At 45.8% G+C, this 27,861-nt stretch overlaps 1 protein-coding gene across 1 annotated transcript in view; it reads left to right on the top strand.

The window, feature by feature from the left end:
• Positions 1-299: 299 nt before the first annotated feature.
• The window catches only part of PANK4 (pantothenate kinase 4 (inactive)), a 40,708-nt gene continuing 13,146 nt past the window's right edge, over positions 300-27,861 (top strand). Inside the window, exons 1-12 of the mRNA XM_060259198.1 lie at positions 300-478; positions 8,293-8,375; positions 9,714-9,922; positions 11,695-11,878; positions 13,178-13,270; positions 13,995-14,148; positions 14,541-14,722; positions 16,433-16,514; positions 17,683-17,783; positions 18,889-19,044; positions 20,545-20,657; positions 26,221-26,308. Coding sequence (XP_060115181.1) covers positions 334-478; positions 8,293-8,375; positions 9,714-9,922; positions 11,695-11,878; positions 13,178-13,270; positions 13,995-14,148; positions 14,541-14,722; positions 16,433-16,514; positions 17,683-17,783; positions 18,889-19,044; positions 20,545-20,657; positions 26,221-26,308 — 1,590 coding nt within the window. The 5' untranslated portion in view covers positions 300-333. The remainder of the gene's footprint in view (positions 479-8,292; positions 8,376-9,713; positions 9,923-11,694; positions 11,879-13,177; positions 13,271-13,994; positions 14,149-14,540; positions 14,723-16,432; positions 16,515-17,682; positions 17,784-18,888; positions 19,045-20,544; positions 20,658-26,220; positions 26,309-27,861) is intronic.

Genomic DNA, 27,861 nt, shown 5'->3' with positions numbered 1-27,861 from the left:
GACCAATTCAGTCCTTTATAAAGATCTTCTATAAAAGACCTATTCCAGTACCATTATCACCAACTGAGAAGGTTTTAAACATGCATAAGGGTTTTTTTACAAATAGCTCTATAGTATAACTTTCATAATATCTATCCTTGATAACTAGAGAGCTAGCCAGGAATAGGCGGGGAATAAACCCCTTGAATGGGTGGGGCTTAAAACCATGGGCGTGGCCACACCTCCCTCCTCTTAATCTATGCTTCGTCTCTTTCCCTCCCCTTCAAACATATGCGCATATATTTGCATGCTTAATAAGGCCGGGCGCGCACAGAGCGGGTCGATGCGTCCAAAATGGCGGAGCGGGGCGGGCGCGGCGGCAGGAGCGGCGGCGGCGGGGTGGTCGTGAGCGGCGGCAGCTTGGACAAGAGCATCACCCTCCCGCCCGACGAGATCTTCCGCAACCTGGAGAACGCCAAGCGCTTCGCCATCGACATCGGTAAGCGGAGCTCCCCGGCAGCTCCCTCCGTTTCCAGTCAGCGCCGCAGCCGCCACAATCTGTGAGGGAATTGAGAGGCAAAGGGAGGGGGGCGAGGAGGAGGAGGAGGGAAGCCGTCGCGAAAAGCACGCCGGGAAGCGAAGTCCGGAGGCCGATAGGCGCCTATGGCTACTGAGGGGAAAGTGGACGGCAAGTCCCGGCTTGCAATGCGGAGCGGCTGGCGAAGCGGGGCGCGACGGGAATTGCAGTTCAATTGTTGGTCCGAGGCATGGCAGGCAATGGGGGACGGGACTACCAGTCCCAGGCTGCCGCCTGGCTTAGAAGCTGGCGGGCGGGGGAAAGAGAGAAGGAGAGAAAAAGAGGATATATAAACAAGTTCCTTTAGGCAGGTTCTGCACGTTTCCCCCTTGGTTCAAGGAGATGGCTGCGTGGTGGGTAGCGGAGTCCTCTGGAAAGGCAGGGGAATGTGGTCTGTCGTTCCTGGGAACACAAAATATTCCTCCTCAGGCTGAGAAAGACACCCCCCCCCCCGAGAATAAACAGGGGGGAGGGTCCTGAATTAAAACCTGGAGGCCTGTGGTGCCTTCAGGGACTAGCAAAATCCCTTGGAGCATAGGCTTTTATAAGTCAAAACCCTCTGTTCACCAAATGCAAGGGGTTGCCAACCTCCAGGTGAGGGCTGGATGCGTCTTGCAATCGCAGCTGATCTCCAGGCAACAGAATTCCGTCCCCTGGAGAAAATGGTTGCTTTGGAGGGTGGGCTCTGGGGCATTATCCCCTGCTGAGAAGACGATGACTGCAGATTTATACCCCACCCTTCTCTCTGCATCAGAGACTCAGAGCGGTTTACAATCTCCTATATCCTCCCCCCCCCCCCCACAACAGACACCTTGTGAGGTGGGTGGGGCTGAGAGGGCTCTCACAGCAGCTGCCCTTTAAAGGACAACTCCTATGAGAGCTATGGCTAACCCAAGGCCATTCCAGAAGCTGTAAGTGGAGGAATGGGGAATCAAGCCTGGTTCTCCCAGATAAAGAGTCTGCACACTTAATGTAGGCAAGTCCAAACCGGATCTCCCCCTTCCTAAGACCCAGACTTCACCCCCTAACCACCAAAAAAACCTTTTCCAGCTACTTCCAAAGCTGGAGTTGACAACCCCACTGGCTGCATGTGCCATACACTCCAGTGCCTCTGAGGAAGTGAGCTCTGATTTACCAAAGGTTGTGCTGGAAATTATCGTTGCTAGGCATTAAGGCTTCTGGGTTTCTGTTTTGTTTGCAGCTGCAGACTAATGCGGCTACCCGTCTGGAATATGGGGGGGGGTGGGGGCAGGATAGTGGGCAGTAGCAGGCTGAGTAATGTAAGCAAGCCCAAGATTGTCAGAGCTCAGGAGCTAAGCAGGGTCGGCCCATGTTAGTACTTGTATGGGAGACTGGACCACCAAGGAAGATGGGTGTTGCTAAATGGAGGAAGGCAATGACAAAACTACCTCAGCTCATCTCTGGCCTCAGAAACCCCATGGCGTCACCATAAGCTAGGGATTTGCCTCACGTTTTGGGATAAGCAGTTTCCTCCAGACTACCCCTCTCCCCACAGCAGGAGTAGAAGTGTGCTCGGTTTTTTGTTCTAAAAAAGGGGGCTGAGTGCCCCACTTTGAAAGGAAAGTGTCATTAGGATTACTATGTGTAATGAGCTGAAAATCAAGACTATGAATGTTAGGAGGTGAGATAAACAGCTGTAATGCAGCAGGCCAAAAGAAGATGGAGCTAACAGTAAAGAGGCTCTTCCTCATTGGAGTTGAAAGTGGAGATTTAGACCTACCCATGCAGAAAAATACAGCTATGAGCCTTTACCCAGTACTGGTGTTAATTATAATATTAATTTATATAACACTTTCAGAAGTTTAAAGTACTTCACAATATTGCAGTAGATCGTTACAATAGCCTTGCAGGGAAAATAAAGAGGAATGCCCTCAAGGAATACAAAAACAGAATATGCTAGTACAGTAATCTGTATCAAAAATAGACGTGTGTCGTAACCTGAAAATTGCTTATTGTTTTGTGCTTGTCACGTTGCAAGCGTTTTTCCTTTCACTCTTTGCTAATTCTCAGAGCTGGTCTTGTATTGAAATAAAGTTTTATATATTTAAACTGCAGATTGAAAAATAGTACCTGAACCTAGAAGAGGAATAAATGTGATGAGCATGCAGTTATAAACACTAGTTAATGTACCAGTAACAAGCATGTAAATACACAGGGAAAAAAATAAACATCAGTTTATAATTAGATTGCGCATCCAAAAATGGAGTAAACACACATGACAAGCCATGGATTGTTGGCCAAACACTGTTTGAACGGACTGTATCTGTGTCATCTTGTTTGTTCAGTACAAAATAACATCAGCTGCATTCTCTCCCCCCATAAAAGCTGATGGGGTGTGTGAGAGAGAAAATAATGGCCAGCCTGAGGCTTTCCTAGTGAGCCCTTGGCATATAGGCGATCTGGATCGATTTCTTCCTCATTCTGGGAGGTGCTGCAAAAAAAGATATTAAGATGCAGGAATGTTAATGATATTAAATCTGTCATTGGGGGGAAGCATAGAGCAACACTCCCCTCTCCAGTGATGTTTTGCTGTTTGAATGAAAACGTTCAAATGCTACTCCTATCCAGAACTACACTGTGGCTAGAACCATCTCAAGTTGAAATAATCTCCCCCACCCCCACCCCGCAGTTTCCTAGCTGCATTGTGTATATTGAATTTTTTTTCTCATAATCTTGGATGGCAGTTGTAATTGAGTTGCTTTTGAGAGTTATTTTGGTGCTGAAAAGTAGAATAAAAACGTAAGATTAATGTTTAACAATTTTAAATTGAAAATGGTCGTACACAAGCATCCCAAATGATACCTTCACTTCCACCCTTCAGTTGTTCAAGGAACAACATGATAGACTGTATCTCTTTAGGTATTGCCAGAACCTGAGCCTCAATTTCTTTTAAAAAATCTTTTTAAAATTATGCTTTTTTTCATACATGATAATATGAAATAGGGATCTACTTACATCACTTCCTATAATTTAAAGCATACCCATACACAAAACTATTTTTTAAAACTTGCACATTATCTGTTTGACATAACATAATAATGACATCCAATATGCTTCCCAAGCTTTAATTTTATTTCTTAATAAACTTATTCTCAGGTTCTTTTACTTTGGAGTACACCTTGATGTAACACATGGAAGTCTCCCCTCTTGCTTTTTAAGTTTAAAATTGTCTGTAACTCATAAGAACATAAGAGAAGCCATGTTAGAGCAGGCCAATGGCCCATCCAGTCCAACCCTCTGTCACACAATAGCCAAAAAAAATTATATATATATAACATACACACATATACACACTGTGGCTAATACCCACTGATGGACCTCTGCTCCATATTTTTATCTAACCCCCTCTTGAAGGTGGCTATGCTTGTGGCCACCACCACCTCCTGTGGCAATTAATTCCACATGTTAATCACCCTTTGTGTGAAGAAGTACTTCCTTTTATCCGTTTTAACCTGTCTGCTCAGCAATTTCATCGAATGCCCACGAGTTCTTGTATTGTGAGAAAGGGAGAAAAGTACTTCTTTCTCTTCTTTCTCCATCCTATGCATTATCTTGTAAACCTCTATCATGTCACCCCGCAGTCGACGTTTCTCCAAGCTAAAGAGTCCCAAGCGTTTCAACCTTTCTTCATAGGGAAAGTGTTCCAGCCCTTTAATCATTCTAGTTGCCCTTTTCTGGACTTTCTCCAATGCTATAATATCCTTTTTGAGGTGCGGCGACCAGAACTGCACACAGTACTCCAAATGAGACCGCACCATCGATTTATACAGGGGCATTATGCCCCTGTTCTCTTATAAGAACATAAGAGAAGTCATGTTGGATCAGGCCAATGGCCCATCCAATCCAACCCTCTGTCACACAGTGGCAAAAAAACCCAGGTGCCATCAGGAGGTCCATCAGTGGGGCCAGGACACTGTCTTCCCACTGTCCCCCCCCCCCGCACCAAGAATACAGAACATCATTGCCCCAGACAGAGAGTTCCATCAATACCCTGTGGCTAATAGCCACTGATGGACCTCTGCTCCATATATTTACCCAATCCCTGCTCTATATAACACATATCTAAAAGAGAGGGCCTGTTTTGGGGCTAAGAGCTTGAGGAGTAGAGATGGGGCGCTGGTCTTCCAAAAGAGATAGCAGTGGCGTTGTTTTTCAGTGTCAATTGAGCAGCGACATGAAAGTTCATGCCCTGCCGCAAATTTTGTTCCTCTTTAAGGTGCTACTGGACTCTTGCTCTTTTCTGCTGCTGCGGACAGGCTAACACAGCTACCCATCTTGAGCATATTGACTGGAAATGTGGGTTAATTCTGCAGCTCCCTCTTCTCACTGGGTCAGGATGGAATTTATAGCAAAGGGATTAGCTATAAACCTTAGATGTAAGCGCATCCCTTGGTGTGTGTCCCAAACAGTTTTAGAAAAAAAGCTGCTAAAATCCAGTTAAAAAAAAAAACCGGATGTTGCATGTTATACGCTTGGGTAGGGCCGGGATATGTTAGGTAACAGTGGCTACAAAATAATCTTTGTTTTCAAAATAGTTGTGAGATATAAGTTTTAATTTTTGTTTATAAGACAGAAAGTTACCTGTAAACAGGTTGTTTGACTCATCTGAAGTGTTTGCATGGAGTTTGGAAGACCAGTTTTTCTGCTCTAGATTCCAAGCGTGACATTTTTTTCTGGTAAATTTGTATGCTGGAAGACTTGGGCATTCCCTGTGATGAAGCAAGTATCTAGTCCTTGCTTATGTTTGCTAATCTAACATTTCAGCACATCTTCCCATTGAATGGCTAGTACATTCAAATCTATGCTTCCAAGAAAGGCTTGCTTTTGTGACTTCTCTCCGCCAAACCTTGTAAAATGCTCTGGAGAAAGGTAGGGTTATAAATATATAAAATAAAATCACTAAATATATAGACTTACCCCCTGCACTATTAGTTATTACCCATAACCAGTGCTCTTTTTTTCGCAGGAACACACAGGAACGCAGTTCCAGCTGGCTTGGCATCAGGAGGTGTGGCCTAATATGCAAATGAGTTCCTGCTGGGCTTTTTCTACAACAAAAGCCCTGCTCATAACTATCTAGCATCCTTCCTGCTAGCAGTTGTCCCACTAGGACAAAAGAAAAGTTAAGAAAGGGAATGTTCAAATATGCCCTTGAAACTGTATCGAGCATCCGCAGCTTGGGCTATTTTCATATGTATCATTTGTTATCTTAATGCAAATCAGTGTACGATGTGTATTTGTGTTCTAAGTTTAGCATATAATTTTTCTTTGCTTTGAAAAAAAATCTTGGACGAAAATTTTAGGAAGGAAGCTGAAGTTAGCATGTGAGTTTGAAAAGTTTATTTCTAGTTAACCAGTGTATTTCATGAAAGCACACTAAGGTTTAATTTCCTGTGTATGTTTGCTGAGGAACTTTGCATCTCTATATCAGCAGAAGGGAAGGGTGGGGAGAATGTTTTCCATTTAGTGCTTTCAGCAGTTTTCTGGAGATTAGGTTAAATATGAAGGCAATAGCTTTTGCCAGTTTAGCAATCCCGAATTTTGCAAGAAAATGTATCATATGTACTCAAAAGGAAGGTGACCCTGACAACCCCTCCCCTTCGAAAAGAGAAGGGGGAAAAAAAGCACAACCCTAAATGTAAGATGATTGGCAGTTGGCAATCTTCCGTGGGCACGACATGTGCTCTTCCACTTAGCTAAGGCTTTAGTGTATCATTTTATCCCATGCTTTATCATTGCCACTTCCCAGAGAAACCAGCCTAGCGACGGCATTGTCCAGATTGGAGCTCAAGTATTAAACCCTCTGGGAAAAATTCATCCCAAAGCTAAGTTAATATGCAGCCCCTTCAAGTCAAGGGAAGACTTAAGCAAATGTTTAATGCAATTAATGTTAAAAGTGCTTAACTTTGACTGCAGCCTGTCATTTGGCTGTCTGGCTTTTTTCTTCTTTTTCTATTCTTGCCCCTCTGGATCATTAAGAGCTCTTGGTACGTAGGGATTGAAAAAGTCTGTGTATTTATCACTTTCAAATGTCCTTTGGCAAATTCTATTCAGTGATTTCTCCCCTGCCCAAAAGAATTATTTCAAAAAGAATTAAGTAAACTAAACTGACAAGGAAGCCAAACATATACACCCTCCAAGTATCTTAAGGTGTTTGGTTTTTCTATGAAATAATCTGTGGGAAGATCAGCTGTCTTGGTCCCAAACTACCTATTTAAAACTCTGTCCCTCTTGCTAGCATATGTACAACCGCTGAGTCTGCTAAGAAACAAAATTTACAATAAATATTTTGCTGGAAGTTACTTTGAGGCAACCAGTCAAAGTGGCAATACCTGAACTACCAAAAGGATTAAAATAAAGCCTTCAGGTTTTCTCCAAAAATGTTTAGGGCACCTTTTCAAATAAATAAATACGTTTTACAGTTAGAAGAGAACATGCCCGGTTCAGCCAAACTGCTTTCAGTAGTGAGAATGACTCCAGAATCCACTGTGGAGGTAGTTTGAGGTCTTGCCACATGTGTGCAGATGTCTGGAAGAAAGAAGAATGATTGAGGAAGGCTGGATCCTGTTGATCTTGGGATGTATTCCAAGCCTCATCACACAGCCTCTGGTGATGGAAAGTGCCGTCAAGTTGCACTTGACCCCATAGAATTTCCAAGGCAAGAGACAAACAGAGGTGGTTTACCATTGCTTGCCTCTGCATAGCAACCCTGGATTTTCTGGTGGTCTCTCAGAGCCAACCCTGCTTAGCTTCCAGGATCAGACTAGAGTGGGCTAGCCTGGGTCAGCCAGGTCAGGGCACTGTTGTGCTGTCAAAAAGGCAACCCCATAGAATTGGAGAGCCAGTTTGGCATAGGGGTTAAGTGCACAGACTCTTATATGGGAGAACCAGTTTTGATTCCCCACTCCTCCGTTTGCAGCTGCTGGAATGGCCTTGGGTCAGCTACAGCACTCGCAGGGCTGTCCTTGAAAGGGCAGCTTCAGGGAGAGCTCTCTCAGCCCCACCCACCTCTAAGCTACAGAGTCTTGTGAGCAAAGATTGTACTTTGTGAGCTACTGACATTAAAGTTGTGAGCTACTGGCATTAAAGTTGTGAGCTCCTGCAGAAATTATTGTTCTCTGGGGATCATCCTTTCTGAGCTAAGACAAAAATCTGTGAGCTGGAGGCTAAAAATCTGTGAGCTAGCTCACGCTAACTCAGCTGAGAGGGAACACTGCTCACAGGATGTCTGTCGTGGGGGAAGAAGATAAAGGAGATTGTAAGCTGCTTGAGACTCTGATTCAGAGAGAAGGGCGGGGTATAAATCTACGGTCTTCTTCTTCTTAAAAAAAATTTCAAGGAAAGGGACAAACAGGTGGTTTGCCATTGCCCACCTCCGTGTAGCAACTCTGGACTTCATTGGTAGTCTCCTAACCAAGTACTTACCAGGGCCAACCCTGCTTAGTTTCTGAGATCGGACAAGTTCAGGCTAGCCTCGGCCATCCAAGTCAGAATAAATAACCTCTAGCTTTTTCTTAATATTGAAGCCGCAGAGCCTTTGCCATGGTCTGTTGCAGAAAGTTTGTTCATGCATGTGGCCTGATTTTTGTTTGACAGCTGAGTCCAGTTTGCTGTGGTAAAGAAGCTTCGATGTTTCCCAGCAGTGTGGAAAACGGACATGTCCAGACGTGTGTGTCCGATATGCAACTGCACCTTTTGTTTTCCTTCCCCCTCAGGTGGCTCCTTGGCCAAGTTGGCTTACTACTCAACAGTGCAGCATAAAGTGGCAAGGGTGCGATCCTTTGATCAGTCAGGAAAGGTAAGCAAGGTTGGGGAGATTTTATATTCTGTGATATGGAGGGGTTTCCCTTGACTGTCGATTAGCACCTAATTTTATGCTTTTGTTTGACTTGCATTTGGTGAATAAAAACCAGTATTTACTTGTAATAAGGAGCAATCCAAAACAGGTCTGCTCAGAAGAAAGTCTCGTGTAACCCAAGGAAAACGTCCTTAGAATTGCCACCCTAATTTTACAACAATTAGAAATAATGTCCCTACGAGTGCTAGAGGAGCACTGAGGCTGAGATTGAGCAGCTTGCCTAAGAATACTTAGTTCGTTTATGGCAAGGGTGAGATTTGAACTTGAGAAGCCATGAATTTTGCAGTGAGTACATTCAGTTCTCAGATATATCTTATTTGACAGCAGTAACCTCCCTGTAAGCCAAATAAGCAATTTCTCTGCTTTACCCGTGAGCCACAAAAAATCCCAAGAAGCCAATAATGCCTCTGTGTCAGTAAAAGCTTCCCTTTATAGGTTCATCATGGTGTCATTTGTTAGCAAAGGCAAGAGAAGGGGCTGCTTCCCCCTTAGTTCTGCAACTGTCAGGGACAAGCGTTGCGAGATGGCAAAGCTTTTCCTTACCTGCTATGACTTTGGGCATTGCTGGGAAAGACAACTGCTTAGAACCATGCATGGCTCTCCCTTTCTTGCTGCAGAAGCCAGTACTCTGTTCTATGCGGTCAGGCTGTCTGCTCTGTTAAGCTCCTGTGTTCATAAGGTAAGGTAAAGCATACTGTTGAGTCACAGCTGGCTCATGGTGACCGCAGGAAGTTCAACCTCCTGGGGTTTTCAGAGCAAAAGACAAGCAGAGGTGGTTTGCCAGTGCCTTCCTCTGCATAGCAGCCCTAGTCCTGCTTGACTCTGTCCCATCCAAGGACCAATCAAGCTCCAGCAAGACTGAGCTAGCCTGAGCTATTAGGGCTGCTACCCACCCCCCTCCTTTTTAAATTTCCCTTAAATATCAAACCTATGGATGAATGAAGTCTTTGGGGGGTGGGATTAGGAAAGCTGAAAAAAAATTGTTGACCAGTCAAATGGCTTGAACCTAAAGAGGACACATTTTTAGACCCGGAAAAACATTTTGCTCAAAAACAAGCAGAGAAGTTTTTCCTTACTGTCATTATTTGTTAGAATTTGTAAGTCATTTTTGCATGAAATGCACGACGCGTGTGTGAACACGGCAGAAGGCTATGAGTTGCAGCAAGAAAAGAAGGGGGCAAGCCCTGAAATGACTTTTCAGAGAAGCCTTGGGAAGCACTGTTAAAAGTAAAAGACTACGGGAGGCTTTTCTTTTTACCAAATATTTGGTTCCCAAAGGACACAGAAAACGAATCACCGTATGAAATCACCGTTCAAGAAGAGATAACTGCTCGGCTGCATTTCATTAAGTTTGAGAACGCCTATATTGAAACCTGTCTGGATTTCATCAAAGACCACCTCGTCAACACGGAAACGAAAGTGATCAAAGCCACGGGAGGTGGCGCATACAAATTCAAAGACCTTATTGAGAAGAAGCTGGGACTAAAGTAAGTGGAAGCAGGAAGAAGCGCCTCCTGTGAGAATGATTAGCCGTTGTCAGGTAGGGTTTGATCGCGGGGTCACAAAATGCTCCCCTCCCTCCAAGCCAAGGTAAAGTCAGTGCTTGAGGAAGCAAAGTCCTGAAGGGGGAGGGGGGAGTGCTTTTTTTTTTTTGCCTCAAGCAGTGTGCATCATGGGGAAAAATAGTTAAGCATCAGAGGGATGCTATTTTCAATTTAGATGCAGAAAGAGGTTTGTGTGGTAAATGAAATGATGTTACCCAGCATACAAATGAAGTTGGTAGAGCCAATCCAGGTCCCAAACTCTGTCTAGGATTCTGGTGTTTGAAAGTGCTGTCAGGTCACCACCGATTTATGGCAACCCAGAAGTGTTTTTGAAGCAAGAGATGTCCAGAGGTGGTTTGCCATTGGCTGCCTCTGTACAGCAATCCTGGACTTCCTTGGTAGTCTTCCATCCGAGTGCCAACCAGGGCTTAACCTGCTTAGTTGACAAGATCAGGCAAGATTGAGCTAGCCTGGGACATCCAGGTCTAGAATTGTATGCAGAAAAATAATTCAGAGTCAGCAATTAGATGAAAAATGTGCAGACTTTGCTTGTTTTCTTCTGGTTAGCTTTGACGTGCAGTGGGCAGTGCTCCCTCTAAGCGGAGTTAGTGTGAGCTAGCTCATAGTTTTTTAGCTTCTGGCGCTGTACATTTTTGTCTTGGCTCAGAAAAAAAGCGGCCCCAGAGCAAACTAATTTATGCAGTAGCCAAATTGCTTGCTCGCAACTTTAATGTCAGTAGTTCCCAAAGTAGAATTTTTGCTCACGCGACTCCACAGCTTAGAGGGAGCATTGATAGTGAGTGTACAGTTTTTGCTAGTGGGCTTTGGCATGTTAGAAGCATGGGATAGGTTGTTGGTTTATGGGGGGTGGGGACGGCTAAAACTGTAGCAGGGTGGAAACTTCACCTAAGCTTGTTAGTAGCTACTCCCCTGGTCTCCGATTATAAGAATAGACATGATGGGGAAACTGTACAAATGTTGGCAGGGGACAAAAATGACTGACATAGGTGGGGTAGTAACCAGGGCTCATTTGAAGCTAAACAAGTAGAGGGGGTGAGTGACTTTCCCAGGAAAAAAACCCCTTTTAATTCCCATCCCTCTGTGGACTCCTCATTTCCATGACTGTTCCTGGCACCTACAAAAGCGGATTAAAAACCTCCACTTACTGCGAGCAGGGGCCTCAGTTGTTGCCCTCACACTCAGATGGCCTTGTGGTGTCAAGTAGCCAGATCTGAGTGACTGCCTGAAGACATGATTCTGCCTGTGAGATCCAGAATGGGCTGAGATTGCTTCAGGAAGCAGCCTGTGTTTATCAGAGGGAGATATTGTTCTGAAGTTGCTGGTTGGGAAACAAAGCCTCTGGGGAAGAGGACAGAAAGGGCTGCTGCTTCTTGCAGATTTCTCTTGTCTTCTCCTTCCCCCACCCACCATTTGCCCCTGAACATTTTTTTTACTGATGAAAACTTGCAATTGTGTTAACTTTTGCGGTTGGCCTTTCCCCTCATTCGTTGGAATCTTGCATCAGAAATGTCCGTATTTCTTTTTCTGGCTTGTAATAATGACAAAGGTTTGAAACGTTCTGTCTCTTGGACAATGAAACCTGAGCTGTTTCCTGAGAATAGCTGTCTGCACTAGATGGCCCGTGTTTCTCACCCGTGGCCCTGATTAATAAACCCTTTTAAATCTCTTTAACCTGTGTTTCGTTTTTCCTTCAGGGTCGACAAAGAAGATGTCATGACTTGCTTGATTAAGGGGTGCAACTTTGTCCTAAAGAACATCCCCCATGAAGCATTTGCATACTTGAAGGACGCGGACCCCGAGTTCCGATTTCAGATGAACCACCCAAACATTTTCCCCTATTTGCTCGTCAACATTGGCTCCGGGGTTTCTATAGTGAAGGTGCGTAAAACCTTCTGTCAGTTTTTATTGATGCTCATGACACGTGCATTTTAATATATTGGTTCAACCAAAGATCTTCATGTGGTTCCTTAACAACAATGCAAGAATGGTATGTAAATGTTTGTGAGAAAGGGTTATATCCGTTGTCTTCCAGCAGGTAGTATTGTAACACGAATTCCTCAGCTGCTTTAGCATGTAATGCTGTTACGGAGGGTACAGAAGTCAGGCAGGCCAGCCTGGACATAACAAGTTGTCTGTCTCTCACTGGGGAAATCCAGTTGTTCACAGAAAATCTTGGAGGGATTTTTCTGTGCATCGTGTGCAGTAAAGAAGATGCACTGCGTCAACATATTTTTCTCCTGCTTGTCTCCCTAGTTGGGGGTCAAAGTAGCTTTTAGAACATTATTCTCTCCTCTTCCACAGAACAGGAGCCCTGTGAAGTAGGTGGGGCCACAAATTTGTGAGGGGACACAAAGTCACCCAGTGAGCTTCTGTGGTAGAGATGGAGATTCAGACCCCAGCTGCCCAGGGTCCACTACCCCACACTGGCTCTTTGAAGCAGTGGATCTTCAGTTCTATCATGTAGAGAGATGGACACATTTTGGGCTTTTCGGATTTCTCATCAGGAAGAGACCCTCTTTTCGTAAAGTGGACTGGGACATCCCACACTTAGTTGAACAGAAGATCTTCCAGCTTGAACAAGGGCCAGTCTGGTGTAGTGGTTAATGTGCGGACTCTTATCTGGGAGAACCGGGTTTGATTCCCCACTCCTCCACTTGCACCTGCTGGAATGGCCTTGGGTCAGCCACAGCTCTGGCAGAGGTTGTTCTTGAAAGGGCAGCTGCTGTGAGAGCCCTCTCAGCCTCACCCACTTCACAGGGTGTCTGTTGTGAGGGAGGAAGATAAAGGAAATTGTGAGCCACTCTGAGTGGAGGGCGGAATATAAATCCAATGTTGTCGTCGTCTTCTTCCTGGGAGTAAAAAGAAATCTGGAGAGATGGGTAGGGAGAGGAGACTGTCCAAAGAGGTCTGTAGTCGGCTTTTTTTGTAGCAGGAATTCCTTTGCATATTAGGCCACACACCCCTGATGTAGCCAATCCTCAAAGAGCTTACAGGGCTCTTCTTAAAGGGCCTACTGTAAGCTCTTGGAAGACTGGCTACATCAGAGGGGTGTGGCCTAATATGCAAAGGAGTTCCTGCTACAAAAAAGCCCTATCTGTAGTGAAGTATAGATGTGTTCATTTGGGAACCCTCCCCCAAACTAATTATTACCTTGCATGCTAATCTTGTCTTTGATAGGTGGAAACGGAGGATAAATTTGAGTGGATTGGAGGAAGCTCAATCGGAGGAGGGACCTTCTGGGGTCTTGGAGCATTGCTTACAAAAACAAAGGTAATATGGGTAGCCCCCGTTTCTGTCACTTCATGATGTGTGGCTAGGAAGTGAAGACTCCTCAACCGCATCTTAGAGAATGCATGGAGAATTCTCTGTCGCAGACAATACACATATTCATGGCCTTATGAGTAAAGGGGTTGAAAGGTAGATGTTCTTCCCAGATGAAGACGTAGCTCTCACTGAAATGGTAGTCAGTGTTCTTACTGTACCAGCATGGAAGAAGGACTTGTGACTAAACGTTCCTCTGTATAATAAATTTCTCCGCAAACAGAGATTGAACACAGATCCAAGTGGAAAGCTAGGCTAGAATCCTTTTCCCTGACATGCTGGTTCTCTGGATGGAAGTATTATTCTATTGGGGGGGGGGAATGGAAGAGCAGTCATGAGAACCCCTGCCTGCAGTGTGAAGTGGTATGGCCCTGTAAATCAAAGACTTCCAGGCTCTTGTCATTGTGAGCCTCCTCATCCCAAGAATGTTATTTTCCCATTAATGAAAGCACAGTCCCTGAAGCACTGCAAAATGCAGGCTACAGAGAGACTGAGAGAGCTTCCACTTTTCCTTCTGATTGTTTTGTGACTCCATGGGAAGGAGAGATGGTAGCACGGATATCCGTGCCCCAAGTATGATCTGCAGAGTTCCAGGTATCAGACAGTATCGTCTGCCTGACTCAAGAGGACATTCTCATGGTAACTGGAGGGGTCTGCTTTTGTGTTTTGCTAGAAGTTTGATGAATTGCTGCAGCTTGCTTCGAAGGGACAGCACACAAACGTTGACATGCTGGTGAAAGACGTGTACGGTGGCGCTTACCAAACTCTTGGGCTCAGTGGAAACCTAATAGCCAGCAGTTTTGGGAAATCTGCCACAGCCGACAAAGGTACCAACCAAAAATAAGAGTTTGTAGACTTCACGCAACCCATAAGAGAACACAAGAGAAGGCATGTTGGATCAGGCCAGTGGCCCATCCAGTCCAACACTGTCACACAGTGGCCAAAAACCAGGTGCCATCAGGCACATTTTCGGGTGGATTTGTCTGCAAAGTTTCTATCTTGCTGTAAGTCACTTATTCTTCTTAAGAGTTCTTCTCTTTGAACCGGAGATGAACAGACATAGCCAAGCCTAGTCCCCCAGTTGTATTCCTGATGTGCTCTAGAACAGCTGTTTGTGTTCCTTTTTTTAGATTGGATTTGTATCAAAAATTTATTCATGAGAGACCTTTTGACTTTAATCGCCCCTCTAATATCTTTATTTCTCCTTTTGCTTTCATAGACTTTTCCAAAGAAGATATGGCAAAAAGCTTGCTGCATATGATCAGCAATGACATCGGGCAGCTCGCTTGTCTTTACGCCAAACTCCACAACTTGAACAAAATATATTTCGGAGGCTTTTTCATCCGAGGACACCCCGTCACCATGCGCACAATCACTTACAGTATTAATTTCTTCTCCAAGGCAAGGATGATTCAGCTATTATTCCATGAATCCTCTTAATACATCCCTGAAACATGGGTGACTTTCAGCTTTGAGGGAATGGGTTAAGGAGGACGGCATGCTTCCAAATGTAGGACTGGCTAAAGCTATAAGATCTGGCAGTCCTCAGCTTCAGCCGTTTTAGCCCAGAAAATGAGCACTTAAAAAAAAAAAAAAAGGTATTATAAGAAGTAATAAACCATGACCTGATTTGGGTTACAGATTTTTCCCTAATGAAATTGTTGGTCTGGAAGGGCTTTGAAGTTCCCTAAAGCCAGAGGTTCTCAGACTCTGGTCATCATGAGGATCCTGAGTTGAGAACACTGTGTCCGAACATCCTGCCGTCTTCTTTTTCCCTGACTCCTCTCCCATCTCACGCACACACCACACATTTGTGTCCAAGAAAGCCCAGCCGTGCTTCCCCTTCCTGCAGATCTTTTTTGGGTCCCTGAAAGGAAAAGAACAGAGCCAGAGTGACATAGGAGGGAGACTATTTTGGCATGCCCATCACGGGAAAACAATCAGATGTTTGGACCACAGTGGGAAGGAAACGGCCATGACGAGAAGTGGTCTGCCTCTTGCCTCTTCTCAGGGAGGGACAACGGCTTGGTGGGACAGGGTGTGCTTTGCATGCAGAAAGATCTCAGGTTCAATCTCAGGCTTCTCCAGCTTAAACAGTTCTGGTAGTAGGAGACTTTCAAGAGCTGTTGCTGGTCAGGAAGAGCAGCGGTGGGCTAGATGAACCATCTGTCTCGTTATAGCGAAACATCAGTGGGGAGGGAGTGTGGCTTCCTGGTGGAGAACGTGCATCGCACACAGTCGGTCCCTGGATCTCTGTCAGAAAGGAGGCCCCAGAGAGCCTCTGCCAGCTCTGGAACGAAACGGGACAGCAGCCAGAGTCTGCATAAAGCCATTTTATTACTGGTCCCTGCTAAAAGCCCTCTTCACCCTTTAGTGACTGTTTGGTTTCGTAACACGCTATTGATCTGTGTCAGGGGTGGCCAAATTTGCTTAATGGAAGAGCCACATAGAATACACGTTGGATGTTTGAGAGCCCCAAGGAAAGAAGGAAAGCAAATAGATGAGGGAGGAGGTAGGGAGAGGTGGAAAGAACAACTTCAAGTGCATTCTCCAAGCTGCTGGCTGGCTTGGAGAAGTGATTTAGAGAGACAAATTCCTTCTCCCAGCTGGCCAATGGAGTGGGAGGGAGGCTTCGAGAGCCACACAATGTGTGTGAAAGAGCTGTTCCTGAGCCACAGTTTGGCCACCCCAATCTGTGTCGTCATCTCCATTCGAGCTGTCGCTCAGCGGTAGAGTCTTCCTGGCACACAAAAGGGCCCAGGTTCAATGTCTGGCTTCTCCAGTTAAAAGGAACTAGCAGCAGGTGATGTGAAAGGCCATCGCTTAAGACCCTGGAGAGCTGCTGCCAGTCTGAGTAGACGATAGTGACCTTGATGGACCCATCCGTAGCATGCACCTTCATATGCATTCATGTAAGCAGTTTCTGGGAGCCTGGTTGAAGAACCATGCTTGTCACCTTGCAAAACGTGATTGCCTTACAATTTCACCCTCAGGCAGAGGTTACCGAACCAACTAGATTTTTACAAAACAGTAATAAATCCAAGTCATACTGAGAAGCGGCTTTAGCTCTGAAGGAGGCCATCCAAACCTAATTTTTGCCTCTTCTGGCAGGGAGAAGTGCAGGCGCTGTTCCTGAGACACGAAGGCTACCTTGGAGCCATCGGGGCGTTCTTAAAAGGAGCCGAAGAAGACAGTAAGTACAGCCGCAGCTCTGTTATGTAACTCCAGCGTTCCAGAATAGCCAGGCAAGCGTCTGTGGGGAGCCCCACTGTTTCTCCCTCCTCCTTGGAAAAGAGTTAAGCTTAGCAACACAAGTCAGTCAGGTCGTGCTTTTTTCCCTCCTCTGAATGTTGCCTGGATTTCTGGGCACCGCGTGTTAGATTTCTCACTCCATTGACCGTGGCAGGTTTAAAGGCTTTGGCTGACTCAGTCAGCTTCTTCATCTGTGCCAAAAGTGGCTGCTTCTCTGAATGAAAAGGCGAGAGGAGAGGAAGCTGGGCTTCCCGCCGCGACTTCTCCTCCAGCAGGGCACAGTTCAGATTATACTAATTGGCTAGAGGAGCAGGGAAGTGTCATTTCAGGCTTCTGCTCATCGGAAGGGCTGTCTGTCAGTTGCTGTGGCCCTTTCCTCGTTAGGGAGTGAACCCTGTTTGTGTGTGTCGGGGAAGGCGGGGGGGAGCGAGATGGAGTCACTGTCAGTTCTCGGCTTAATTGTATTTGTGACTGCTAGTTGGAAGCCGCCAGAAACACAATTTTGTAACAGCGACCCCTTTTTGCTCTGTATTTTTTTCCGGCAAATTTGTGTCTTAGAATCATAGAGCTGGAAGGGACCTCCAGGGTCACCTAGTCCAACCCCCTGAAGAAGGCAGGAACTTCACAAATACCTCCCACACACACACACACACAGCAGTAACCCCTGTTCCATGCTCAGAAGATGACAAAAACCTCCAGGATCCCTGGCCAAACTGGCCTGGAGAAAAATGGACCCCAAAGTGCCAATCAGCATTTCCCTGAGTGTGTAAGAAAGTGCCTCAAGAACTAGGCACTGATACAACCTTTCCTGCCCTCCTTCTCATGAGCTGCCTAATTCACAGAATCAGCATTGCTGTCAGTTGGCCATCTAGCCTCTGCTTAAAAACCTCCAAGGAAGGAGGTCTTATTTTTTTTTACTATTATGCAGCATTTTGAGTATCATTTATTTATTTGATTCATTTGTACCCTGCTTTTCTCCCCAATGGGGGACCCAAAGCTATTTACATTGTTCTCTCTGCCAGTTTATCCTCACAACAACCCTGTGAGGTAGGTTTGGCGGAGAGAGTGGGGTTGACAGTTCTTTGTTTTTGCCTTGTGCCTCCTCCTAGATCCCAACCAGTACAGCTGGGGAGAAAACTACGCCAGCAGTTCAGGACTGATGAGCACGTCGCCCGATATCTGCCCCATGCAGCGTGAAAGGAGCGGCACGGTGAGTCTCATTGGGACAGAACTGCATAATTCTCCCCTCTCCCCCCATCCTAATGCACAGCCAGCTTTCTGTGTCATGCCTTGTGCATGGCCAACCCCTTGGTCTGGCAACCCCAGGCAGGACTCTCCAAGTCCCCATTGCAGGGGAGGCTCATATTTTATCTATTCATTTATGTCACTTTTAATTTAGTCACATGAACACATGAAGCTGCCTTCTACTGAATAAGACCCTCGGTCCATCAAAGTCAGTATTATCTACTCAGACTGGCAGCGGCTCTCCAGGGTCTCAAGCTGAGGTTTTCCACCCCTATTTGCTTGGACCCTTTTTAGTTGGAGATGCTGGGGATTGAACCTGGGACCTTCTGCTTACCAAGCAGATGCTCTACCACTGAGCCACTGTCCCTCCCCTCAGTCAAATGCACACGGGTTGCTGCACCCTGCACGCCCATGTGAAGCAGTCAATGCTGGTCTACGGCAAATGCTGGACCCAGTACAAATGGGTCCCAGTTCTTTATTTGCACAGCCAAGACTGATTGGCTGGATGGGAAACACATGGCCAAAGGCCACATGAAAGATGGAATGAACACTGTGGAAGCAATGGAGCGCTTTAGATCCAGGGCAAGCAAGAAGGTCACCATCTCTGACTGTGGACAACTGTCATAAAATTCTTTTGTCTTAACCCATCAGCCATTCCTTCTGTAGCTGGGGTAAGCATAAGAACATAAGAGAAGCTATGTTGGATCAGGCCAATGGCCCATCCAGTCCAACTCTCAGAGAGTATCACTGCCCCAAACAGAGAGTTCCATCTCTACCCTATGGCTAATAGCCACTGATGGACCTCTGCTCCATATGTTTATCCAATCCCCTCTTGAAGCTGTCTATGCATACCACCTGGAATGCTTTTGTCCCCTGTAACCCCTTGTGCAGACTTACTGCTGCTTTTTTATTGGGTTTCGATATGTGCTCCCTAACGAGTCCAGCTGGCCTGAAGACAAGTTTGTTTGCAAAAGGAATAAAGTGAATGAATACCCACAGATCGCTGGCCCAGTCTGGTTTTACTGTATTTTTTCCATAACCTTTCTCTTCTGCCTCCATCCTGTGCCCAGTTCGACATGCTGGAAATGGATCGTTTGGAGCGGACGCTGGTTAACCTGCCTTTGCTGAAGGACCCCTCTGTCTATGTCCCTGACACAGTTGACCTGACAGACGATGCCATGGCCAGGAAATACTGGCTCAGTTGCTTTGAGGATGCTTTGGATGGGGTGAGGACCATGCATAAAGTTAACTTCTGTACATACCTTATTGCCAGCTGCCATATGAACTTGCCTTTCAGGCTGAGACCAGCAAATCATGTCCATTGGGCAAAATGCTCAGAGTGTCTTCTACACACAGCAGTGCCTTATCGGTGGTGGCCCTAGAGCAGGGGTGGGGAACGTCAGGCTTGAAGGCCATTTACAGCCCTTGAGATCACTTGGTCTGGCCCTCGGGGACTGCTGAGCTGTGCCCCCCCCCTTGCGGGCATTGTGAAGGATTGCTGCTGGGATATGTGGGTGCCTTTAAAGGTCTGCTGGAAGCAGCTGAAGGGAGGGAGGGAGAGCTGACGGGGTGGGGGTGGGAGCGAGCTGCCACCAGTTCAGTTTGCATATGACTATCCCAGATGGTGTGGCCTAATATGCTAAGGAGTGTGACCTAATGCACTAATATTAGGGGATGTGGTCTAATATGCCTGGATCTAGGCATTTGTCTATGGCGTCAGGTCAGTATATCTGTGTGTGCTGAATTAGGCTCTCCCCATGTGGCTTCAAATAGAAAAACAACTATTTGCATTAATTTTGCTGGCCTGAATCATTCTCCCTCGGCGGAGCACTGTTTTTTAAGTTGGTAATTTTGTATAGCCTGCGAATGATGTTATAAATATCCAAATGGCCCTTGGCAGAGAAAAGATTCCTCACCCCTGCCCTAGAGCTATGGAATGCCTCCCTGTGGGAGATTCGTTTAGCCCTTGGCCAGACACCTGGAACACAGTAGCCTCTTGACAGAAATATTCTGCTTTGCTGCAGATTTTTTATATCTGAGGCTGTTTTGCCATCTTGACTTGATAGTTCCCCCTTCCCCCCCACCCCCAATGGGATATGTTTGTTGGGGTCGAATGTATGTTTTAATCTCTCTCCCCCCCCCCCCCCTTTACAGTTTTTTGGTACTCTGCTGCTGATTTTATTCTGCTGGTCTCATTCTTATTTTATTGCAATAGATATAAATTGTTAATAGTGGTAAAGAGAGGGTTGGATTTTCTCAGCTTTTTTGCTCTGTCTCCCCCAACTCTCCTCCTTCCTCTAGCCCTCATCTTGTGTGGGAATTGTCTGTGCAGGTTGCACAGTTCCCAGCTTTGCTTTTCCAGGGATCTAAAAGGATGCTCCCTCCTCTCTCTCCCACCCTGGAAAAACTAGCAGGATCCAATCCAGAGCTACTGGGTATGAAACCTATAATGCTCGTTCTGAAGCTTCTTAGAATTCATCTCCTGTCCCCTTGGCTTATAAGTCTATTTTTTGTTTGTTTGTTTGTTTGTTTCACGGCAGTTGATAAGTTGCATCCAGGAAATGATTCAGTGCAGTCAATTTCCTGGTGCTGAAGTCTAATTTGTGCCTCCCAGCTCCCTTTGTTTGCATTTTTGGCTTCTCTTCTGAAACGAAAACACACACACGAAATGGGAGGCCTAGATAACGTCCTTGGCTTTGCCAACCCTGTGCTCGTTCCCTTGCCAGGTTGCGAAGCGTGCTGTGGCCAGCCAGCCAGACTCGGTCGACGCAGCTGAGCGAGCAGAGAAGTTTCGGCAGAAGTACTGGGATAAACTTCAGACGCTCCGGCAACAGCCTTTGTAAGTCTGCACCGCTGGCAGCAAAGGGCTTCAGCCGGGATTGGGTACCTCTCACTAGAGCAGCACACCTTTTCAACACCAGCTGGTGTGGAGGTCTCTGAGCTGTCAAATTTGGAATTATTCTGTTTTTTTTAATAGATGGCAGTTGAAAGTGTCTGAATTGCTTCTGTTGCTGCATTAATATTTTATCTAAAGGCAGCAGCGTGCCGGATGGGGCTGTTACCGCCACACCCAAATGTCACACAACGGCTGGTGGTCAAAGAGATAAAGACCTATGGCACAGATGAAAAAAGCTCCACCAGTTGAATCGCTTCCAAAGAAGCGAGCCTAGAAAGTGCTTTGTACAGCACTGTTAATAGCTGCCGCTCCAGAAATGACAGGATTTGTTTGTTTCGCGTTGGTTATCATTGGCCAGTAAGGATTCCCTTTCATCGCTACCATACAAAACAATCTTAGGCCATAATAATAGTGTTTTTAAAAAAACAAAACAAAAAACTCTACTTGCAAGAATTGTGTTTACCTTCCCTTCTCAAATTCCCCACTGCTGCAAAGGGAGGTGTATAGTTTGGAATGACGACTTTGTAGATGGATGTTTTTAAGAAATCCCAATTCTGGGAACGTAAGTTGAAGGCAGCAGGAAAAGGGGACTGCCCATGAGATGGATGGACTCAATCAAGGAGACCACAGGGGCCCTCCATTTACAAGACCCCGAGCAAGGCTGTTAACGAAAGGATGTTCCGGAGGGCATTAATTCATAGGGTCTTCATAAGTTGGAAGCAACTTGATGGCAGTTAACATACACACCACTTGTCATGTGGTCATACTGTTCTCTTCCCTTGTGTATCGTATGTCAGTCTCCTATTTGGAGGTGTTTTCCCTAGGGTTGCATCAAAAGAGACCAGGCACGCTCATTCACTATATTCCTGTGTGCTGCAGGCATGTGACAGGAAGTCATAGTCACATGATAGGAAGAGGCAGCACCTGAGTTGTGACTTCACCAGAGGAGTGAGGCTACATTCCACAAGCGTGCGCACGGACTGACTGATGAGGGTGCTGGGCAGAGTGGAGTGGGGACAGAGTAGCCAAAGTAGAGTTTTTGCAGAGACGAAGTTAAAACAATCCTCTCCTCTGCTTAGTGACCTTGCTTCACCATCTTGCTGCTTCTAGCAACATGTGAGCAAAATACAGACAGAAGGTGTACCCCCATAGCTCTCTGTGCATGCACACTCACAACAGGTCCTTCCAGAAATGACAGCCCAGTGGTGGGGGGAAATGCCATCAAGTTGCAGCACACTTACGGTGACCCTGTCAGGTTTTCAAGGCAAGAGATGAACAGAGGTGGTTTTGCCATTGCCTGCCTCTGCATGACACCCTTGGTGTTTTTTGGTGGTCTCCCATCCAAATACTGACCAAAGCTGACCCTGCTTAGCTTCTGAGATCTGATGAAATTGGATTAGATGGGGGCCACCCAGGTCAGCCCAGTAGGGCCTTGAAATCTGGCAAGAATGGCTCGGTGGCCCACGTTAGTTAAAGATCACTGTTGTATTCTGTCTGTATGTATTGAGAGGTAGTAACACCTAAGCTGAGCCAGTGTTCCAGTTTGTTTCTGACACCTCTTTGGATGCCCCTAGAATTGGACCCCTGGACCAATTGTTGTGAAACTTGGGGGATCTGTAGGGAAGAAGCTCCTGAAGCTGCGTTGCAAATTTGGAGCCTCTACCTCAAACCGTCTCCACCCCCCCCACCCCAGCCACCATTCATCATACTCTATTTTGCCATCGACTTCAGTGGTCCATACAGTATAATGGAGCGGAACAGCCGCCCAAATTAGTGGCTGCTGTGTTCAGCAGCTGGATCAGATCAGAGAATCTGATTCTGCTGTATATGGCCCGAATACAGCCGAATCGGCTATTTTTGGGGTTGTATTCAGTTCAGCCAGACCAAATGCACACCCCTCATTTCAAGGCAGGAGATGAGTGGAGGTGGTTTGCCTTCCTCTGCACAGCGGCTCCAGTCTTCCCTGATGGTCTCCCCTCCAAGTACAGACCCTGCTTAGCTTCCAAGTTCTGACAAGATCAAGCTAGTTTAGACTTATTAAGTGCTCCATTGCTCTTAGCTAGTGGAAATTCATTTTTGTTGCTGGTTTTGACCGGAGGACAGTGAACAAGAAGTATCTGCATCTGACGTCCTTGTGATTAGTGAATCCTAACAGAAGAAAGTCCTTCAATGCATCATTATTAAGCTACGCCTTGCCAGAGGCTGAGCACATTTCAGAGAGTTCTGAGAGAGAGCAGATAATAAGTGCTATAAGGGTGAGGTTTGGCTTTCTGAACAGCTGGGGAAGTTGCTGAGAATTTCTGAGTTTGTGTGACTGTGTGATTGCTGAAAATTCTGAGTTTGTGGTTGTTGGGGAACTGTTGTCTGTTTGGTTTGAGTGGGCTGAAGGTGATTGTTGCTGATAGATTAGGAGTGGCTGTGTTCCTGGGGCAGACTGAGGCCCCACCCTTTTTGCATTATTAAGCTGCACCTTGCCAGAGGCGCAAACTTTTGGCGCGAGCCGAAGGGCGAGAGCTAAAGTGCTCTTGGCCTGTGGCTCTTAGCCTGGGGGCTGTGTAAGGACCAGGAACCCAGATCCCTATTTTCCTTGTGTTCCCAATAAGGTAAGTAGACTCTCCAGAAGGAGAGCCACATAAACAAACAGGATTTAAAAGGGGACTGTATATTTTTTAAAAGCTATCATGAAGGTAGAATGCCAGCAGGGGGGTGGGGGCTTTCCAGTGTTTTGCACTGAGTGTCACATGTATGACTATCTGCCCACGTGACAGAAGCCTTTGGTGTGTGCTCGATGCAAGGAGCTCCTGGTCCTCAGGGAACGAGTTTGTACCCTTGAGGCTGAGGTGACTGACCTGGAGAAGCAGAGAGAGTCAGGCGCTCGGAGAATACTCTTGGGGATGTATTAGATGAGCCCAACTCTGAACAAGGCAGCCCTGTTGCTGCTAGGGAGCATGAGGGTCGAGAGGGAACAGGGCACCATGCTGAGGATAAGGGGACTGCGCCCTCAGAAGGGACCTCTTCTTCAGTTGGTGAGCAGTTATCCTTTCGCGCCAAGGAACCATCCATGGGCAGGGAGAGAGAGGGGGTCTTGGTAGTTGGTGATTCGATCCTTAGGCAAGTAGACAGCTGGGTGGCAAAACTGTGTACTGACTGTATGGTGACTTACCTGCCTGGTGCGAAGGTAGCAGACATTACACATGTTGTAGATAGGCTGATAGACAGTGCTGGGGAGGAGCCTGTGGTCGTGATACATGTTGGCACCAATGATGTGGGGAACTGCAGTCATAAGGTCCTGGAGGAAAAATTTAGGCTGCTAGGCAGGAGACTTAAGGCCAGGACCTATAAGGTAGCCTTCTCAGAAGTGCTACCTGTTTTACATGCAGGCACAAATTGGAGCAGATGGTCACAGAACCTACCAGGGGTGGGGCGATCCTGGATTTGGTCCCAAGTAATGTCCAAGACTTGGTGAGAGATGTAAAAGTGATCGCGCCGCTTGGGAGCAGTGACCATAACGTTATTGATTTCACCATTTGTATAAATAGGGAGTTGCCCCAAAAGACCAGCACAACCACGTTTAACTTTAAAAGGGGTAAATTCTTTGAGATGAGAAGGCATGTAAAGAGGAAACTGAAAGGAAAAGTAAAGTAAATACAGTAAAAACCCTTGGGGAAGCTTGGAGGCTATTTAAAACTACAATCCTAGAAGCTCAGATAAAATATATACCACAAGTTAGGAAAGGCACAAACAGGTATAAGAAAAGGCAACAAACAAAGTAATGGAAGCTGCAAAAGGTAAGAAGGACTCTTTTAAGTGGTGGAAAGCTAGTCCAAGTGAGATTAATAAAAGGGAACACAGGCTGTGGCAAATCAGTGCAAGACTGTGATGAGGCAGGCAAAAAGGGACTATGAGGAGCATATTGCAAAAAACATAAACACCAACAATGAAAATTTCTTCAAATATATTAGGAGCAGCAAACCAGCCAGGAAGGCAATGGAGCCCTTGGATGACCAAGGGGGTAAAAGGATTACTGAAGGAGGATAGGGAAATGGCTGAGAAGCTGAATGCATTTTTTGCCTCCATCTTCACTGTGAAAGATGAGAAGTGTTTGCCCGCTCCAGAACCACTAAGTTTGAAAGGGGAGTTGAAAGACCTGAGTCAGATTAAGGTGACAAGAAAGGAGGTCCTACAACTGATCGACGAATTAAAAACTAATAAGTCACCACGTCCGGATGGCATACATCCAAGAGTTCTGAAAGAACTCAAAGTTGAACTTGTGGATCTCCTGACAAAACTATATAATCTTTCATTGAAATCTGCCTCCGTTCCTGAGGACTGGAAGGTAGCAAATGTCACTCCAAAGGGATCTGTCGAGGCTGGGTGAGTGGGTGTCAGCTTAGCAGATGAGGTTCAATGCGGCCAAGTGCAAAGTAATGCACATTGGGGCCAAGAATCCCAGCTACAAATACAAGTTGATGGGGTGTGAACTGGCAGAGACTGACCAAGAGAGAGATCTTGGGGTCGTGATAGATAACTCACTGAAAATGTCAAGACAGTGTGCGGTTGCAATAAAAAAGGCCAATTCCCAAAGGCTGGGAATTGTTAGGAAGGGAATTGAAAATAAATAGGCCAGTATCATAATGCCCCTGTATAAATCGATGGTGCAGTCTCATTTGGAATATTGTGTACAATTCTGGTCACCGCACCTCAAAAAGGATATTATAGCATTGGAAAAAGTCCAGAAAAGGGCAACTAGAATGATTAAAGGTTTGGAACACTTTCCCTATGAAGAAAGGTTAAAACGCTTGGAGCTCTTTAGTTTGGAGAAATGTCGACTGCGGGGTGACATGATAGAGGTTTACAAGATTATGCATGGAGTGGAGAAAGTAGAGAAAGAAGTACTTTTTCCCCTTTCTCACAATACAAGAATTTGTGGGCATTAAATGAAATTGCTGAGCAGTCAGGTTAAAATGGATAAAAGGAAGTACTTCTTAACCCAAAGAGGGATTAACATGTGGAATTCACTGCCACAGGAGGTGGTGGCGGCTACAAGCATAGTCAGCTTCAAGAGGGGATTGGATAAAAATATGGAGCAGAGGTCTATCAGTGGGTATTAGCCACAGTATGTGTGTGTGTGTGTGTATTGGCCACTGTGTGACACAGAGTGTTGGACTGGATGGGTCATTGGCCTGATCCAACATGGCTTCTCTTATGTTCTTATCCTTCCCCCAAGCGCAAACCCTTAAATTAAATGTCCATCTGAAACAAGAGGGCTTCTGTTAGAATTTGCTGGAAGGGACAGAGCTCTCTTGATAGGAAACTTTGCGAAAGTAATAAGCTCTTGAAACCAGATGGAATTATTGACTGATGTCGTGCCAAGGGGTTGATTTGATTTTGGGTTGCTTGGATAATGTGTGAAGTTCAAGGTGAAAACCCCCATAATTCCTCTGCAAGGGGTGGGCCATTAATTCTTCTGCGGCAGCTTACTCACATACTCTTGGCTTCTTTTCAGTGCTTATGGCACCTTAACTGTTCGGAGCTTGTTGGATACAAGAGAACACTGCCTAAACGAATTCAACTTCCCGGATCCTTACTCCAAGGTAAGTCCGTCTTCCTAATATTCTGGTTGTAATCAAGTAGTGCTGCCTCTCGAAAGTACATGGTTCTTACAGTCAGGCCTTTTTTTGAGCAGAAACACACAGGAACACAGTTCTGGCTGGTTTTGTGTCAGGGGGTGTGGCCTACTATGAAATGAGTTCCTGCTGGGTTTTTTCTACAAGAAGTCCTGTGGGAAACAATGGCAATGTCAGGGGGTGTGGCCTACTATGTAAATGAGTTCCTGCTGGGCTTCTACAAAAAAGCCCTGTGGGAAACAATGGTGACGTCAGGGTGTGTGGCCTAATATGCAAATGAGTTCCTGCTGGGCTTTTTCTACAAGAAACCCTGTGGGAAACAATGGCGATGTCAGGGGTGTGTGGCCTACTATGCAAATGAGTTCCTGCTGGGCGTTTTCTACCAAAAAGCCCTGTGGGAAACAATGGCAATATCAGGGGGTGTGGCCTAATATACAAATGAGTTCCTGCTGGTCTTTTTCTACACCCTCCCCCCCTACTTACAGTTAATTGTGTTCTAGCTGGAGAAAGCAGTCCCTGCTCTGAGGAGAGTTCCAGCAGCTGGGAGGGATGGGAAGACATGCATTGGACATCTGGACAACAAAAAGAAAGGAAAAATGCTAGGGTGTGAAAATAAAACGGGTAGCATCAGAAGGCCCTTCCGTGGATCAATGGTGTGATCACCTTTTGGAAGCTTTTGTGTGGTTCTGGTCATCCCCATCCTAGAAAGGATATCTTGTAGAATTAGAAAAGTGAGGAAAAGGGCAAGCAAAGTGATCCCAGACTTTGGAAAGTATAGAAAGTTCTGGGCTTTTCAGTTCAGAAAAAAAGACAGGAGAGGATGTGATACAGAAAATTAGGTCTGATGTGGAGAAAGTGGGTAGAAAGGAATCCTCCCAAAGCCTCTGGAGCACAATGAAGTTGATAGGAAGTAGATTTGGGATAGGCAAAATTCTATTTAATGTTATATATCATTTAAGTGGAATTCTTTCTCTCAGAATATAAGTGTGCCCTCTGGATCAGGGGTGTCAAACATGTGGCCCAGAGGCCAAATCAAGCCTCCAAAGGGCTCCGATCAGACCCTCAAGCAAGCCTGCTTCCTTCTCCCTCTCTCATGCTTCCTTCAGTTATCAGAGACTGTTAAATAAAATATTGCAAGAGTGCTAATCTTATAAACATGTTTTAGTTAAAGCTTTTAAAATTATATATATAAAATATATATAATTATATATAATAAAATATATATAAAATATATTATATATATAAAATATTTAATTGTGTTTGTCCTTGTCCTTTATAAAGTATATGTCTCTGCTACCTGGCATTACATTTGATGACACATGTGGCCCGGCCCGACAAGGTCTCATTTGTGTCAGTTGCGCCCGTCATAACAAATGAGTTTGACACCCCTACTCTAGATCAAAAGTCTATTAAAGGGAGTTGCCTAGATTCATGACTGTCAAACAATCTGTACATTCAGAGGCGGCATATCTGTCACTGGGGGCCAAAGCAGGAAAGGCTAGGGCCATAGTGTCATGTTT

Source organism: Heteronotia binoei, chromosome 18 (genome assembly GCF_032191835.1).
Source record: "Heteronotia binoei isolate CCM8104 ecotype False Entrance Well chromosome 18, APGP_CSIRO_Hbin_v1, whole genome shotgun sequence".
Classification (NCBI taxonomy): Eukaryota; Metazoa; Chordata; class Lepidosauria; order Squamata; family Gekkonidae; genus Heteronotia; species Heteronotia binoei.
Note: the sequence above shows the minus strand (reverse complement) of the source record. Positions and strands in the feature narration are given on the sequence as shown.